Source organism: Hyaloscypha bicolor (assembly GCF_002865645.1).
Source record: "Hyaloscypha bicolor E unplaced genomic scaffold K444scaffold_136, whole genome shotgun sequence".
In the NCBI taxonomy this organism is placed as follows: Eukaryota; Fungi; Ascomycota; class Leotiomycetes; order Helotiales; family Hyaloscyphaceae; genus Hyaloscypha; species Hyaloscypha bicolor.
Genome location: NW_020194638.1, coordinates 789,780 through 805,335, shown reverse-complemented (window position 1 = coordinate 805,335; position 15,556 = coordinate 789,780). Strand labels below are relative to the sequence as shown.

General features: G+C 50.9%; 5 protein-coding genes across 5 annotated transcripts; 2 read left to right on the top strand and 3 right to left on the bottom strand.

Annotated features, from left to right (window-relative positions):
- Positions 1–413: 413 nt before the first annotated feature.
- Positions 414–2,207, top strand: K444DRAFT_598348 (uncharacterized protein; the record flags this gene model as incomplete). Its single annotated transcript, XM_024878530.1, has 5 exons — positions 414–610; positions 665–838; positions 888–1,345; positions 1,393–1,574; positions 1,622–2,207. 5 exons carry the CDS (start codon positions 414–416, stop codon positions 2,111–2,113), a joined length of 1,503 nt encoding a protein of 500 aa, XP_024730880.1. The 3' UTR covers positions 2,114–2,207.
- On the bottom strand, positions 2,151–4,090 carry K444DRAFT_646379 (uncharacterized protein; the record flags this gene model as incomplete). Its single annotated transcript, XM_024885192.1, has 5 exons — positions 2,151–2,692; positions 2,740–2,963; positions 3,024–3,470; positions 3,519–3,818; positions 3,981–4,090. 5 exons carry the CDS (start codon positions 4,088–4,090, stop codon positions 2,151–2,153), a joined length of 1,623 nt encoding a protein of 540 aa, XP_024730879.1.
- Positions 4,091–5,127: 1,037 nt separating this feature from the next.
- Positions 5,128–7,185, bottom strand: K444DRAFT_655658 (glycosyltransferase family 31 protein; the record flags this gene model as incomplete). The annotated part of the gene is made up of 2 exons (XM_024886029.1): positions 6,649–7,185; positions 5,128–6,513 (listed from the first exon to the last, which is right to left on the bottom strand). The coding sequence occupies exons 1-2, from the start codon at positions 6,712–6,714 to the stop codon at positions 5,128–5,130; spliced, it is 1,452 nt and encodes a 483-aa protein (XP_024730878.1). The 5' UTR covers positions 6,715–7,185.
- Positions 7,186–7,625: 440 nt separating this feature from the next.
- On the bottom strand, positions 7,626–10,927 carry K444DRAFT_570481 (Utp21-domain-containing protein). The gene is made up of 3 exons (XM_024877269.1): positions 10,734–10,927; positions 8,051–10,688; positions 7,626–8,002 (listed from the first exon to the last, which is right to left on the bottom strand). The coding sequence occupies exons 1-3, from the start codon at positions 10,848–10,850 to the stop codon at positions 7,668–7,670; spliced, it is 3,090 nt and encodes a 1,029-aa protein (XP_024730877.1). The 5' UTR covers positions 10,851–10,927; the 3' UTR covers positions 7,626–7,667.
- A 203-nt stretch (positions 10,928–11,130) lies between these two features.
- K444DRAFT_618434 (uncharacterized protein) lies at positions 11,131–15,053 on the top strand. Its single transcript, XM_024881323.1, has 6 exons — positions 11,131–11,768; positions 11,817–11,914; positions 11,964–12,134; positions 12,180–12,204; positions 12,264–12,833; positions 12,892–15,053. Exons 1-6 carry the CDS (start codon positions 11,347–11,349, stop codon positions 14,678–14,680), a joined length of 3,075 nt encoding a protein of 1,024 aa, XP_024730876.1. The 5' UTR covers positions 11,131–11,346; the 3' UTR covers positions 14,681–15,053.
- The last annotated feature ends 503 nt before the right edge of the window (positions 15,054–15,556 follow it).

The following is a 15,556-nucleotide window of genomic DNA, read 5'->3' as shown; positions in this document are numbered from 1 at the left end:
TGTGTTTCTAGCTGTGAGATCGCAATTCTCACTAAAGATGATGCGATATCTTTATAGAGCTTTGACTGCAGATTTTGTACTCATCCCCGCGGTCCAGTCGGGATGAAAAGGAGACGAAGATAAGCGATCCGCGGCATGCCGTAGGTATGCCGCGGTGGTGAAATGCCACCCCCAATCAAATCCCCTTTCTTCCTAATCTAACCTACGGCATGCCGCGGTGATACGCAAAAAGCCAAGATCCGCAATCAGACCGCGGTGATAACGTTCTCTCGGTTTCAAGAAAAACAACAAACTCGGTCGAGCATAAAAGTATCACGAAATCCACGATGGTTGAAACTTCAGAAACATCAACTCAAACTCGAGACTTCAAAAAGCGTATCAGACCTTAACTCGGCAGAACAATGGAGTCGAAGATGGATATTAAACAACAACTTTCTGTAGATAAGTCCTCGGATAAGACGGATTCTGCTTCCATTGAAAAGGGAACTGTCCGTAGGGGCTTGGAGGCTTGGGCAAAGAAACTATCTGTTGAGGCGGGAGGGATTGAGAGAGTTACTGATGAGGAGAGGCTCAGCAACACGACGCATGTTTGGAATGCTTGTACTTTCTGGTATGACGACTGAATCGTCTGAAGAAATGTCCAGTAAGCTGATCTCTTCCCTAGGTTGAGTGCCAACATGGCTGTGGCTACTTTGTCCACGGGGATGGTTGGTGGTAGCATGGGATTGTCCTTCTGGGATTGCTTCGCGATCATCCTCGTGGTGAACATTGCTTCTTGCCTCCTACCAGCCTGGACAGCATCGTTCGGATTGACGGGCTTACGAATGACTACATTCTCGTAAGACACTTCGCCCTCCAAATGCCCAATCACATACTGACATTTGCAGACGGTACTCCTTCGGCTACTGGGGCAACCTCCTCGTTGTTATCTTCTCCATGGTCTCAACAACAGGCTGGAACGCGATAAACAGCATTTCTGGGGCGTCAGTCCTCAGCGCACTCTCTGATGGAAAATGCCCCCAATGGGCCGGTGTCCTGATAATCTGCACGACGGTATGGATTATCTGCGTCCTCGGCATCTCATGGATCCATCGCCTCGATGCCTTCCTCTGGATCTCGCCATTCGTCGTCTGGTGTGTAGCTGCCGGCACTGGAGCTCAGAATTTCCACGGCGATGCAGTCAAGTCCCCAACAGGGCCCAATGGTGCTGCAGCTGCTCTGTCCTTCATGGCTGTGGTGTTCTCGTTTGCGGTTTCTTGGATCAATTGCGCCGCGGATTACAACGTGAAGATGCCTGCCAATACGCCCAGGTATAAGATCTTCTGGGCCACATATGCTGGGATTTGTGAGTGCATCTCAAAACTAAGAGGGTGATCTGGCTGACATCTATAGTTGTACCAACAGTTCTCGTACAAACACTCGGCGCAGCACTATACTCCGGAGTCCAGGCCAACGCCGCCTGGAAACACGCATATCTTGCGTATGGGGTCGGTGGTCCCTTGAAGATGGCTTTGGAGCCTGCAGGCGGATTTGGCAAATTCCTTATGGTGTTGGCAGCTTTGAGCTCTATCCCCGTATGTCCCTTCATGCTCCCCGCCCGATCTTCGCTGACGCGCTACAGAATAACATCCCAAACAACTACTCTTTCGCCATGCACGCCCAGAACTTCGGTCCCTGGGCTCTCCGCATCCCCCGCGTCATCCTCGTAACATTCGGCTTCGTTGCAGCAGTCATCGTCGGCTGCTGCGCAGCTCGATTCTTCCCGGAAGCCACGCTCCAAACATTCTTGAGTATCATCGGGTACTGGACCGTGGTCCACATCGTTGTGGTTACGGAAGAACATTTCATTTTCAGACGCGGGAGATGGAGTCTGTACGATCTTGATGCTTGGAGCAAGCAGGATCTTTTACCATTCGGGTGGGGCGCCATTGGGGCTTTTTGCTTTGGGTTTCTTGGCGCTGCGCTCGGGATGAAAATCACCTGGTATACGGGGCCGATTGCGGAGCTTATCGGGAAGAAGGGTGCGAATTTGGGGCATGAGCTGACGTTTGCTTTCTCTGCGCTGACATTTCCGTTGTTCAGGTGGTTGGAGAAGAAATATACTGGGAAGTAAAACATTGTCGGGCGAAGATATTCTTTGTAGGCGTTATTCAAGTTGCTGGTCCTGGAATATATGGATCCCAATCAGGAATGAAATCGAAGTTCCCACCATCAAACGTCTCGATGCCAAGTAGTTCGGGGAAGTAAAGTCCGATATCGTCTTGAGCTTGATCATACGGACTTGGGTGAGCATTCGGTCGTAGCTTTTCATGAAAAGCCGCGACAACATCTCCAAGCGTATGTGCAACATGACAAGGGAGACCGATCGAGTGAAGCCATGTGACCAATGTGAGAACCAGAGAATCGAGCTCCATGATGTTGTGAGTAGAAGCCAATTGGTTCTCGTACATGTGAAGCAATCGACAAAGGGTGACGGCGGCGAAGGTGATCATGTGATAGATATGATCACTCAAATGGCGAGTCCGGACGTCTGCTGTATCCAGGGCGAGTTGGATGATTGCTGCAGAGAGACGAGTCATCTCTGTGATGCGGGATTCTCTGACTGCGGCGGATCTGGATTTCAATGCCTGATCGTAGACAAGTAGTTGAGCAAAGTGGAAGCCCATTTGAATGAATTGAGACCTTGGTTGATCTGGCAAAGCATGAGCAGCAGAATGAAGTGGAAGGGGAATGACCTACCAAAGAGGAACTTCCATTCCTGCCTCCACTCATGCAGCGCAGCTTGAGTCTTCGGCAGATCTACTTGCGCGGTGGAACAGCTCTCGTAAATAATCCAATACAACATAACCTCAGCAACCATCCTAGTCTCAAAGTTCGTCGCATGATCCGAGTCCAGAATCTGGCGACATTTCTCAATCTGTTTCCGACCCAGAATTGCTCGCCTTCTGGTGCCTACACAATAACTATCCCAAAGGCATCAAAATCAAACTGCCACCACGCGAGATCTGAGATAATGCACTTACTGGAGGTGAACAAGACAAAGGTGATTCCAAACACAGCACCGATCCAACTCACTCTTGCTTAGACTCGCCGCCTGGTCTCCACTCCCACGCATAACCGGCGCGAAAACCTCGCTAGCCAAAGAATGCTGCAGTGCAAATCCAGAAAGTAACCAACTGTCGACACTCAAGGGCGTTTGTCCAATAGTCGTCGACCACATGCTGAGAATGACAGCGGCCTGGAAGAACTCAATTGATTGCGGTACATCCAGTAAGTGCGTAGAAAGCAAGGTTTTGGCCTCCTGGAAAAGTCGTGGGGCGAGTGTTGATGCCGAGTCTTGTGTTGTATGGCGGACGGCTATCAGACAGCAGGCGCAGAGGAGGAGAGGTGATTTCCTCACTTCTACGAGGATGGTCTCGGATGAGCTGCCGGGGTTGAAGGAGACCCAGCGGCCGTAGTGCTCTTGGAATCTGCCTCGAATTAGTAGAAGAGCAGGATGAGGATGGAGGAATATAGACAATTCAATCAAAGCGCCAGCATCCTGAACAGGAACCAGTCCTCTGGCAATGATATCTGGATTCTGGGATTGTCCAGCCACTTGAGGCTGCCGCACTCCCACTTCAGAAGCAACATCGCGAATCAGGAAGACCGGAGCTGCGGATGGCGTCCCGGGTTGAGCTTCATGGACCGCGGCTGGTGGCGGTTGGATAGGAGATGTGCTCGCCGTGTCTGCATTGGGAGCCCATCTTCCAACAGTGCCAGTGGCGGTATCAAGCCGCTCCACGAGCGCAGAGACAGTCCGTTCAAGGCGTGTCAATCTTCAACACATCAACCTCCTGTTAGCTTCCAGCCCTATCTCCCTCCACTGCGGGAAATAGACCACGCACCTATCGTCACTTGAACCGTCCCTCTCATGTTGCTGCAGATCGTCATTCCGGCGGTGTCCGCTGCCCTCATCTAATGAGCACGCCACCCCCAACCTCTCGCATCTCAAACACGCTTTACCGTGGCCGCCAGACTCATAACACCGCGTCTTAATCTTCCGACACGCGGCGCAGGCTTTTGAGGCGCGACCGCGATCGGGCGGCATTGTGCGATTTGTTGAGAGAGAAGAGAAGAGTGAACTTCAGTCTTCAGCTGATACCAAGGAAGTTGAGGTGCTCAGTAGTGTCCCACGTGACCTTCAACTACCCATCCGTTATTTTCAGGTGCTTCTCATTTTTTGGGGGAATAGAAGTAAGGACCGATTATCTTTATATTTAACAACAGAAAAGCTGAGGTGAGTATGTATGCAAATTTTATAGAGAGCTACTCGACAGGTGCAAGCAGTGTAATAGGCTCTAAGGGTAACGTACTAACTCATCGATACGCGCTAAAGAAACAAGCCTCTTACCTCCCCTGGGAACGCGGGGTTCCGCGCTGTACTGCATAATCCAGGAGCCCAAGGATACAAGGAGGGATCTCGTCTATATGAGATTTCGCTATTTACGCTTACCCTTATTGTACATCTGTTAAAAGAACAACGACTTACTTGCCGACTTGGCGCTTGAGGGGTAGAGAATAAGCGAGACCCCCTTTTCCTCCCTTTATCGATTTCGAAAAACAAAGCCGATTCAGGGACGAAATCTCGAGGAAGAATAATAGATACTGAATTTAAGAGTTGATAGATGATTGAATACCATACCTCTTTCTCGACCTTCCTTTTCTCTCTCTGTTTCCGCAACACGCTCACAACACGCTCACCAACACCGCTTCAGTTGATTTTCTTCTTAGGTCACGAGGAGAGAGGAGGATATATCTCGTCTATGCGCGTTTCATTACTCCTCTAAGCCGTGTAAACACCCGCGCCCTCAATGCCGCTCTGCTATGCAAGGTATGTACAATCTGAATCGAAGCGAAAGAAATCTATGTGAGGCGTACTCCCCGAGTATCCGCAATGCTCCTGAACTCCGGGCTCATGATGTAAATGTACAATGCAATGCAATCTATCCTGTCCTTTCTGTCTGTCTGTCTGTCTGTCGTCAAGCCATTACTCCAGCAATTGGTACCCCACCCTCCTGATTTCATGCTCATCCCGGTTCGTGGTCCAGGCTTTGTGTTCCGAGTGGTAAGTGAGCTTCACTTCGTTCAAGGAATCCACGTCAAAACAACCACACTATCATTCTCCGGATGTTCCTCTCCCCCTTCCCTATCAAGCCACCGTCCATCCCCCCTCCGTTTCAAATAAACCTGCTTCACCGTCCCCTCTTTCTCCCTCACGGCGCCCAGTAACTCCCAACTCTTCTTCCTGCCCGTATAACTCAGTCCCTTCCGCAGCATCCCGAACGCGTAGCTGAACACCACGTCGCGGAACTCCTGGTCTTCCATGGTCCCGTAGTCGAACGTGGCCTCCATTTGCAGCGGGTCGAAGTCGATGCCCTTGGGGTAGTGGGCGACCGAGTAGCCATTGCTGATGATGAAGTCGTCCTTGAAGCGGAAGCGTTGCAGTACGCAGTCTTCGCCACAGGCGTCGGCCACGATGTGCATTTTTCCCGGCCAGAGTTCGTGCCATGTGTGGTAATGGTGGAAACTGAGATGTTGAAGACCGGCTTCGTAGAATCCGGACGCGTCGCCCATTTGATCTTCTTGGCGTAGGCGAGGGAGATAGGAGAGGGCGAGCTCAGTGTAGTTGTGGAGACAGTTGTAGAGAAGTCGATCCCCTTGGTCGGCGCCCAGGACGTAGTCCCCTTCGTCGTCTTTCTCGAGGCACGGGAGCTCAGTCACTTTTTGGATTACGGGGGCCGTCATGAAGACGCCGGCTCCGCCGTAGGCCATGGGGGCTTTGTTGTGGAGCATCCAGTCTGTACGTTCGGTGAAGGTACCGATATAATGAGATCGAGTGGGGTTGTATCTTTTCAAAGTGTGCAGTAGCTCCCCTATATATGGGAAGAAAGTATCATCGTCAACCAGGGAGAAGTATTTTCTTTGTTTGCGCGAAGGGTGGTTGTGCAGCAGATGCACGAGGTCGACATACCGTCCCGCCATGTCGAGGTTCCGATTGGAGGCCAGGACAGTCGCGTTTATTCCAGCTTCGTGGAGCTGCTTGGATGCCATATGTATATTTTCTGAAGACGTATTAAAGAGTGTGAGGATCAGCCCCGCGCCATTGGAGTTCCCCTTTCCATCTGTAAGCCAGCGTGTCCATTCGCCAATCGGGGTTGTCTTTTCGCTCGAGAAGCGCTCGAAAGTCGTTGACACCGCAAACAACAAGGCTGAGGCATCGATTTGGTCCGGCCTCGCAGACGGATACACGTGGACATCCAGTATATTCCCCGGCGGCAGCTTCTTGACTTTATTGATACTCAGATCCACGAACGAGTTGGAAAACAGCTCCTGGTCGACATCCGTAATCGGTAGGCGTTCCAACGCGTCTGGTACATAACGAATGGTGCGTGACGCGAACTGGATCTCGGGCCCGATCTTGTTGTCCTTCAACAGCTGCTTAATGAATGACAATTCGGTTTTTGGCTTTGTCTTTTGCTTCGTGGTTCCGGTCGTGCTGGAGAGCTTGGTGCCGAACTGCGGTAACGAGGCTGTCCCTGAGAGCGGGTGCAGCCAAACGAGCGCCAGGATGAAGACGGCGACCAGGGACCAGCGCCACTTGCTGACGCCTGGGCGACGCAGCATGCTGATGGCGCGCTGGGCGAAGGAGGGGGACGGCTTCAGGAACGACATTTCGCACGCGACGTCGAGGTCGAATTCAGCATCGAGGTTGAGGTTGAAGTCGAAGTCGAAGTCGAAATCGAGAAAGACAAGAGGGCAGGAACGAAGGTGGGTGGTGGAAAGGAGGAGATGCACTGGATGCACTGGATGCGGACACGGCCTGCAGAAGGAAATCGGTGGAGAAGATATCCCACAAAAAATCTCCAGAGACTGGACAGAGATTCGCCATCAAGAGCCTGGCAGGCCGGCTTGACTCTTATCGCAGCAGCCACCAGCAGCCACCAGAGGCAGGACAACCGCCACCATCACCACCACCATCACCAGGGAGCAGCAACCAGATGAAGCAGCCACCGACCCAAGTGGAGACTCCGCCGGAGCTAAGGTCTTGTCTTTCTGGAAATAGAAAGGGATACCCGGTGGCAGCATTGGCAAGCAACGGCGCATCCTGTCAAATTGCTTGGTGAGAAAGAGCTGAGCTGAGCTGAGCAGAGCAGATCTTCATGAACCTCAAAGTCGGAGTCAAGGGACTCGTGGGGGGGGGGAACAAAGGAGTACGAAGCCGTTCCGGACGGACGAGCACTGTTCGCTGACCGCTGTCAGGGTCCAGCTCCCTGGTGACGCTGCTGCACCTTCCCGTCGTTAGACGCATACAGTGCATACAAATTAATCTTACGGCCTGGGATCAGCCCGCCGATTACCGAATTCGAGCCAATCGCCTGAAAAATCTGCAGATAGGGGGTTTCGCTTCAATTTCCTTGGCGGCTCACCTTCCCCTTTACAACATCGAGAACACGTGGAGTCGGTCTTTTCATACTTCGTGCATGACGGCCTTTTCCCAGTCTGGTACTGTACTTATTATTAGACCATCATAGCTCGAGGCTTGGCTCTGGGCATTTGAGAGTCTGTGTCACCTGACAGTGAAACGCATTGCATTTGCTTTTCATTTCTCCATTAATTCGCATTCACTATCGAGGGTTTCTCAAAAACCCAACCACACCCCCACAATACCCGATCAAATCGCTGATTCGGCGTCCCTCCCCCTCCTGGCATTCCCTCCACTCCCTCAACGCCTCTGCTAGCCTCGCATCGCGCGTAACTTCGTCCATGTGCAGCCGTAAAAAGACAGCCATCCACGCTTGCACTAGCTCATAATCTCTCTTTTGCTTCAAACGGCTGGTGAGTGCAGACACGAAGTTGACCAGCTCGTCGGTCTCTTCGCCGGGGTTGGGCGTTAGGGAGCGGATCTCGAGGTCCGCGGCGGACGGCGAGAGCGTCTTGAGGTGCGTGATGAAAGGGGTATCTGCTTATGTTAGCGAGGGCATGGAAGACGTGGGCGGGGGGGTCGTACAATCACCGCTTTCACCTCCCGCTCGAAGAGAGACGGTGAATGCTCCTTCCGATGAAAGACGGTCCATCTTCATGATTCTTGATCTCTCTGCTATACTCTCGTCCGCTTTCTTCTCCTCTACACCCATGATCGGCTTTGGCTTCTCCAGAGAAGGAAGGAAGAACGGCGCTTTCTCGGGTTGCTTGGGTGGTTCTTTTGGTTTATTGCGCTGCTTGATTGCGTCGAGGTGGAGGAGGTTCTGCCATCTGCTTTTTGGAACCAAACTCAGCGTCATCATGTCTTCGCTCAACTGATCCAGTGATAACGCGGGAGTGGAATCTTGATCCTCATCAGCTTCATCTTCGAATGCTCCGTCAATGACCCCATGGCCGCCTTCACCGGACACAGTAGGTCCTGATATCTGCGCGATCTCGTTTTCTGAGATGTGTCGTGTCGGAACGTGGGTGAAGAGGGTCTTGTTGTTCCAGATATTGACTCCTACCTGCCCCTCACAAGTCGTGGCTAGGAATTCTCCTGTCCCTGAAAATGTTAGAGCTGTGCAGGCCGTCTCCATTCGTATCGCATCGATCAGGTGCCCTGTTGGTAGATCCCAGACTCGAACAATGCAGTCTTTCGAAGCCGCGATGATCCATCTTCCATCGTTGGAAAAGCAGAAATCGTTGATGCCGTCTTTGCATCCCCAGAATTCTCTGATTGTCTTTTTGGTGACGATATCGACGACCCGGATTGAGAGATCATCGCAAGAAAGCGCGATCAAATCGTTGGCTGCGTGGTATCGAATGCCAGTGATGGCGACCATTGGATGCCAGTCGATCTCATCGACAAGATTTCCCGTGAGGAATTCCCAGAACTTGACTTTTCCATCTAAAGAGCAACTAATGACGTTTTTGTTCAATGAGTCGACGATCAGGCCAGTGGCTGCCTTTTTATGTTTCCCGAGTCCAGGCTGAAAAGTCTTAGCCACTCCTCCCTCGGCTTGCTGGATCTTCAACTTCCTCGCCTGCGCTGGCGTCAACTTGGAAGGGTATCTTTGTCGATGCAGCCCAGACTGAAGATTGAACATGTCAATACCCCCAGTTTCCGATCCAACTACAGCGAACGTTCCACAAGGACTCATCGCAACACTCGAGACATTCCCTCCATCTCCTGTCTCAAACGCCCACCGGCCAGCTTTCTTCCTCCCCCAGAACCAAGTCCGTACAAATTTATCATCTCGATGACCGGTCACCACACTCTCCCATCCTGTGACACCGCTCGCTGTAGCATCTGTAGGCTTCTTTGGTCCACTGTTCCCCTTTTGCCATATCGCGCCACTTCCTGCATTCGCGCCCATTCCGCCATCTCTGTTCAAGGACATCGCCAAACATGTAATCTCGGGTGCTTTCAGATCTTCCAGAGTAGTGCTTGGCTCGTTAGCAAGCGTGCTCCCCAAAATTCCCAATTTTTTTGCCTTCTTGCGAATATTCCCCTGGCTGAGCTCTGTGCTCTGTCCATCTCGTCGTAAACTCCAACCCCATAAACTTCTGTCTTTCCCAGCACTCAGTAACCACTTCCCACCAGCATCAGCTCCATCTGCATCTGAAGGGAGGAACAGTAGTCGTGTAACAGGTGCAGCATGCCCACTTCTCGAATGCAAAATTCGTGGGATCGGAGAGTATGGCGTCTCGTCGAAGATCCATGATTTCAGCGAATTATCTAGCCCACTGGTGACAATCACCGGCTGGCCAGGGAGAAACTCAACCTTACAGACACCACCACCAACAACTGCCCCGGCGTCAGAAGGTGGATTATGCGCTCCTCTTAGTATCCCCATGACCCTTCCACCACCATTCAGATCCCAAAATGTCACATCGCCATTATCCAGCCCTGCAGTAGCCATGACACCAGCTTTCCTTCCATCGTCGCCAGCACCAAGCTCATCCGTTCTAAACGAAATCGACGAAATGGGCTCTGAAGCATTGAGATGTATAACCGTCTTATCCGTGCGAATATCATGGATAACCAGCGCTCCCTCCGCATAAGCAATGCCTAGCAACGACAACGCTGGCGTCGGACACATCGCCGTCACAGCACCACAGTTCTTGCCCGGTGGCAGGATAGTATATACCAACCTCCCGCTACTAACATTCCAGATCTCAACACTCCCATCCTTCCTCCCAGCCAAGATCTTGTTGAGATATGTATTCATATGGCAAATCCCCCCGGTCAACTCGTTGCCGTCTTTCGGCGCTGAGGTCGGGTAGAGGGTCGTGTAGTGTTCGTAGGTTGAGGATTTCCATATTTCGATTCGAGTTTTGCAGGAGCATACGATCCAGGATCCGAAGATGAGGATCTGGGTGATCGGTGAGTTGAGGTCGGTGGGGAGGTCTAGCTCTGCAATCTTCTTCCCCCGCTTGAAGACCCATATCCCCTGTGGGCCCCCTCCAGATCCCCACGCTGCGAACACACGATCCTTCCATGCGAGTGTGGCGGTTATATCTTCAGGTGTTTGTGGCCGGGTGAGGAAAACGAGGTTGAGGCCCCGCTTCAGGTCGTAGGTTTGGAGACATCTGCCAACGGAGGTGGTGATCTGGAAGGAGGTCTTGCCGAGAGGAATCGCTGTGAATGGAACTGGAGTCGAGGATACGAGGCCAATTGTCTGGCACTGTTAGCATCGTCTTTGTAGACTTGGTGCGGAACGTACTCGGAAGGGTGTGAAAATTCTCGATTCCTGCCGAGTGCGACTCGGATGCTCTGATGCGCTGAGTTTCTGCCTTTTAACAACGGGGCCATCGCCGCTATTAGTCAGAGAAGAAGACATTTCCTCAATCTGCAGGGCGCAGATATCAATTTGACGAAGTGTCGTGGTGGAGTAAATCAATCGCAACTTTTTTCTATGATTTTGCCGGGCGGTGAGCTTCGCGCTAGCGCAAACATCCCTGCCCCTAGGGTCCTTCACTCCCTCAAGTCTTAGTCTTCCTTCCTTGCTTCTCCCTCCTAGATCGCCATTAATATGTTGTCGAGCTATGAGAATGATATCTACCTACCTTGAGCGATGTGCTTGTGAATCCTTGAAGTCATTCTGTCCTGTGCTAGCAATGGATCTGCGGAATCTCCTGTGCTCTCTTTTTATTCGTGCCTGCTTCCAGGCTTCCTAGCGGGCGCCACTTCCTTCAGCTGGCAAGGCTGCGCTGCCGAATTCCATTCATCAACACCAATGCCGTTATTGTCGTATTTCTGTTCGAGAAACTTCTTCAGATGAGCCAAAGGGCAGTGCCAGGTTATTCTTGCCGACCAGCAAGCCATTAACCACGGCCATGGCGGACCCAATCACTGCCATCGGCCTGGCTGCCAGCGTAGTCCAGTTGATCGATACAACTTTGCAAGTCATACAGTATGCCAACAACGTGAAAGGTGCTTCGGCCGACCAAGCAAGATTCGGAATGGAAGCCAGCAGTCTCCTCGCCCTCCTGGTGTCCCTTCGCTACAACTTGGAACAGTCAACAGCCGAAGATGCATGGTTTGTTGGCATTCGATCAATTGGAATTAAAGACGGACCACTGGACCAGCTCAAGGAGGCACTAGAATCGGTAGCAAGAAAGCTTCAACCTCAATCCGGCCTGAAGAAGCTTGGTAGCAAGTTGATTTGGCCGATCGAGAAGCAAGAGCTTGTGTCGGTATTACAACGGATTGAGAGGACGAAGACATTGATCAGCCTCGCGTACAATAGGGATAATCTGTGAGTTATGGTCTTGAGCGTATATGTTGTGATACTCAATCCTGGCAGTGCATTATCGCTTGCAATCAAGTCTGGAATAGACGATGTATCTGGCCGTATAGACCAAGTCAGCGAAGGCGTGAAGACCGTGGAGATACATCTTTCGAGTGAGTCAAATAACTCAGCTAGCAGGATTCAAATTTTAACACGCTTCAGAGCAAAAGAAAGAGGAAATCTTATCTTGGCTCTCGCCATTGACTTATGAAAGCAAGCACAATGATCTCTTTCATCGATATCAAGATGGGACTTGTAAGTGGCTGCTCGAGGCTGATGAATTTCAAGAGTGGCAAGCTACCACTGGGGAAATTCTCTGGTGTCCGGGAATGCGTAAGTGGCCACTGTCCTCTTCAAACTCCATTCTAACATTGATAGCTGGTGCTGGAAAGACTACTTTGGCGTATGACCGTCCTCACCTCCTCCGCCATGTATATGCTAACATCTGGTAAAACCGTGCAGCTCATTTGTCATTAACGAACTTGAGCGTAGTCTTTCTGTGACAGAGAAAACCGGCCTTGCGTATATCTATTGCAACTACAAAAGCGAGCATCAGACTGCGATTAACATCGTTGGGAGTCTCCTCAGGCAGCTTCTGCACGGCCATGTTGTTCCCCAGTGTGTCGTGGATCTCTACGACACACATAACAACAAAAGCTCCCGACCGAAGGTATGGGAACTAACCAAGTGTCTAAAACAGGCCATCGAACAATTCTCCTACGTCTACTTTATTATAGATGCTTTGGATGAATACGACGAAGGAGACGGTGTACGTGATGTTCTCACCGGCGAGCTCTTGGAACTGGTCCCTCTCCCCAATTCTCATGTTCTGGTAACATCACGTTGGCTGAGTAGTATCGAACGGGCTTTCGAGGGCAGTCTCCGGTTGGAAATCCGCGCCACAGATCAAGATGTTACCAAGTACGTTGAACAGCGGATCGAGAACTCTTCCCGACTCCGGCGACGCATGAATGAAGATTCTAAACTGAAGAGTGATGTGGTGGAGACTATGGTGGAAAGATGTCAGGGCATGTAAGAATACCTCGGGGCATTCGAGTTTAGGATTGGAAAGCTGACATTTCTGGTCAAGGTTTTTGCTCGCCCGACTTCACATGGATAATCTTGCTACAAAGCCATCCGTCAGGGCCATCCAAGAGGCCCTGAAAGTTATCCCGAGGAAACTGGAGGAGACATACGATCTAGTGATGCAAAGAATTAGTGACCAGAATGAGGATGATGCAAACTTAGCACGAAGGTTGCTGTCGTGGCTCACATACTCGGTCAGGCCGTTGACAGTCGTCGAGTTGCAGCATGCCCTGGCAATTGAGCCCGGCCAAGACCACCTGGACTCGGACAACTTGATCGACGAAGAAATTATGCTCTCTGTTTGCGCCGGGATCGTTACGGTAGAAGACGAGAGCAATTTGATCCGGTTCATCCATTACACGACGCAAGAGTATCTGGAGCGTATCCGTGATGCACGATTCCCTACCGCGCGGCTTGAAATTACGGAGGCATGCATCCAGTATCTGCAACAAGGTCCGGTCAGCGAACCTTTGCGCAACGCAAAGTTTACCGAACGTGTACGATCTAGACCGTTCTACGAATATGCTGCTTTGAATTGGGGAGCACATGCCGATGAAGACGTCCAGCGAGTTGCTGAAACGAGAATCCTTGAATTATTGAAGAATAACCCGAGAGCCACAGCCATAGACCGAAAATACCTGTATCACCCTGGTGATGGAAACAGAGTCCTTCCACCTCGACCGGGTGTTCATATTGCGGCGTACCGTGGATTATCTCACATCCTCGAATGCCAAATCAAACATGGGATCAACAGTGAAGTTTACGACAATCTGGGCCGGACTCCTATCCACGTTGCTGTCTCGAGGAACCAAAGAGAGTGTGTGAGAATTTTGCTGGATAACGACAGGGTATATGGGAAGGAGCTCCATAGAGCGTGGACTCTTATGCGTATCGCTGCCATACAAGGACTGCCAGAATTCGCACGACTGGCCATCGAAAGTGAAGCCGATTTCTTCAGTCAGCCTGATCCAATTGCAATATCATATCGCGGATGGACCGTTCTCCACGAGGCAGTGTTCGCACGGCATATGGAGGTAGTTGAGATTCTTTGTGATTCTAGATTTGAACCGAATTCTGTGGACCTTGAAGGCAATTCAGCCTTACATCTAGCAGCGACAGAAGGTTACGACGACATTCTCCGTACACTAGTCAGAAAGGGGGCCAACATCAACAAACGTAATAAGTGTGGCGAAACGCCACTCCACCATGCGACTATGAACCATGATTACCGGGGCCAGAATAATTGCAAATTATGTATTCAATCGTTACTCGAATTCGGCGCTGAGGTCAACTGTATGGACAACGCTGGTAGAACGCCACTCTATGGTGCTTTGATGTGGGGAAAAGACACCGCTCAACTTATTCTCCAAAGCGGGGGATGCTTGAACTTGACCGCTGAAACATTCAAGTTCGCACGGAATATTCTCGGATCCGGTTGTCGCACACCTTTTCCACCCACGGTCGTTCTCCAAGGAAAGGGCATCAGTTTAGACCAAGCGAATCAGAAATATTCCAAAACGGCGAAAGTGTTGCGTGAGGAGAGGTTAGGGAGGCTCCGTCACCACGGAAATGTTATCGACATCTCTGGTTTTGAGAAACTTTTGGAAATAGATTCCTGTTATTCATTCATCCGCGCTAGAATAGTGAAGGCTACACGCAGCTTGCTAAGATATAGAAGGAGCTGGTCCGTATCTCCCATAAGCCTACCACTAGGTTCCTTGGGCTCACGAGGTGCATTGCAGGTTCGTCCGAGACATAATCATGCTAGATTGGTATTATCGATTCGTACGTAGAGATATGGCCAATCTCGCGTTTAGATCTCTATCGCAGAAATTTTGTACACTTTACAAACTCCGAAAACGGCTTTACGACGGACCGGCGGAAGAAGATGTAAGGCCCATTTTACGGTTGATTGACGACTGCTTTGATACGACATTCGACGAGCTCGAAAAGTTCAAGCGCGCTGTAGAGGATATTTTCAACCCAATCCAGGAGGAGTATTGCAATGTCTTGGTATAGAGCGACCTCAATGCTCCGCTGTGGAAGACCCGAGGATCTGTATATAACATTGAGAATGGATCCCGTATCTGGCAGGGAGGGGGCAGAGTCCCAAGGCCCTCCTCTTCCTTCCATGCTCAAGGAGCAACCTTCATATATCAACCTCAGGGTACTCATACCACTCTCTCCTCTTCCGGAACTTCTTTCCGTTCTCAAAGGTGTATCCGATCTTCTCCCTCGCCCTTTGCTTCATCCTCTTTTCGAAACCTTGAATACTTTCCTTTGTGATCTCTTCCTTAATAACCGTCTCTGCCAAATCAATAACATTGATAATCGCAAGACCGCTCCTGTGCCCCCCATTGGACTTAACCCAAGCGCAGAATCCCCAACCTGAGTAACCACCCCATTCCCACCATCCGGCTTGCTGGACAAGAACGGAATACACGCTGAAGCCTCGTGATTTGCGTTCTGAAGTAAGATTACTAATTTGAGCGTCGGATGCCATTCCTTGGTCACTCTTGTCAAAAAATCACTCTTTTCATCTGCCGATTTTGGCATCGTCGCCCTAAGCGGAGGTGTAGATACTGCGAAATAGAGATAGTCCTCGAAATCCGGTAACATCTCTCTAGATTCGTCCCTATGCTGGCGTTCGCAGTACTCCAAACCATTGG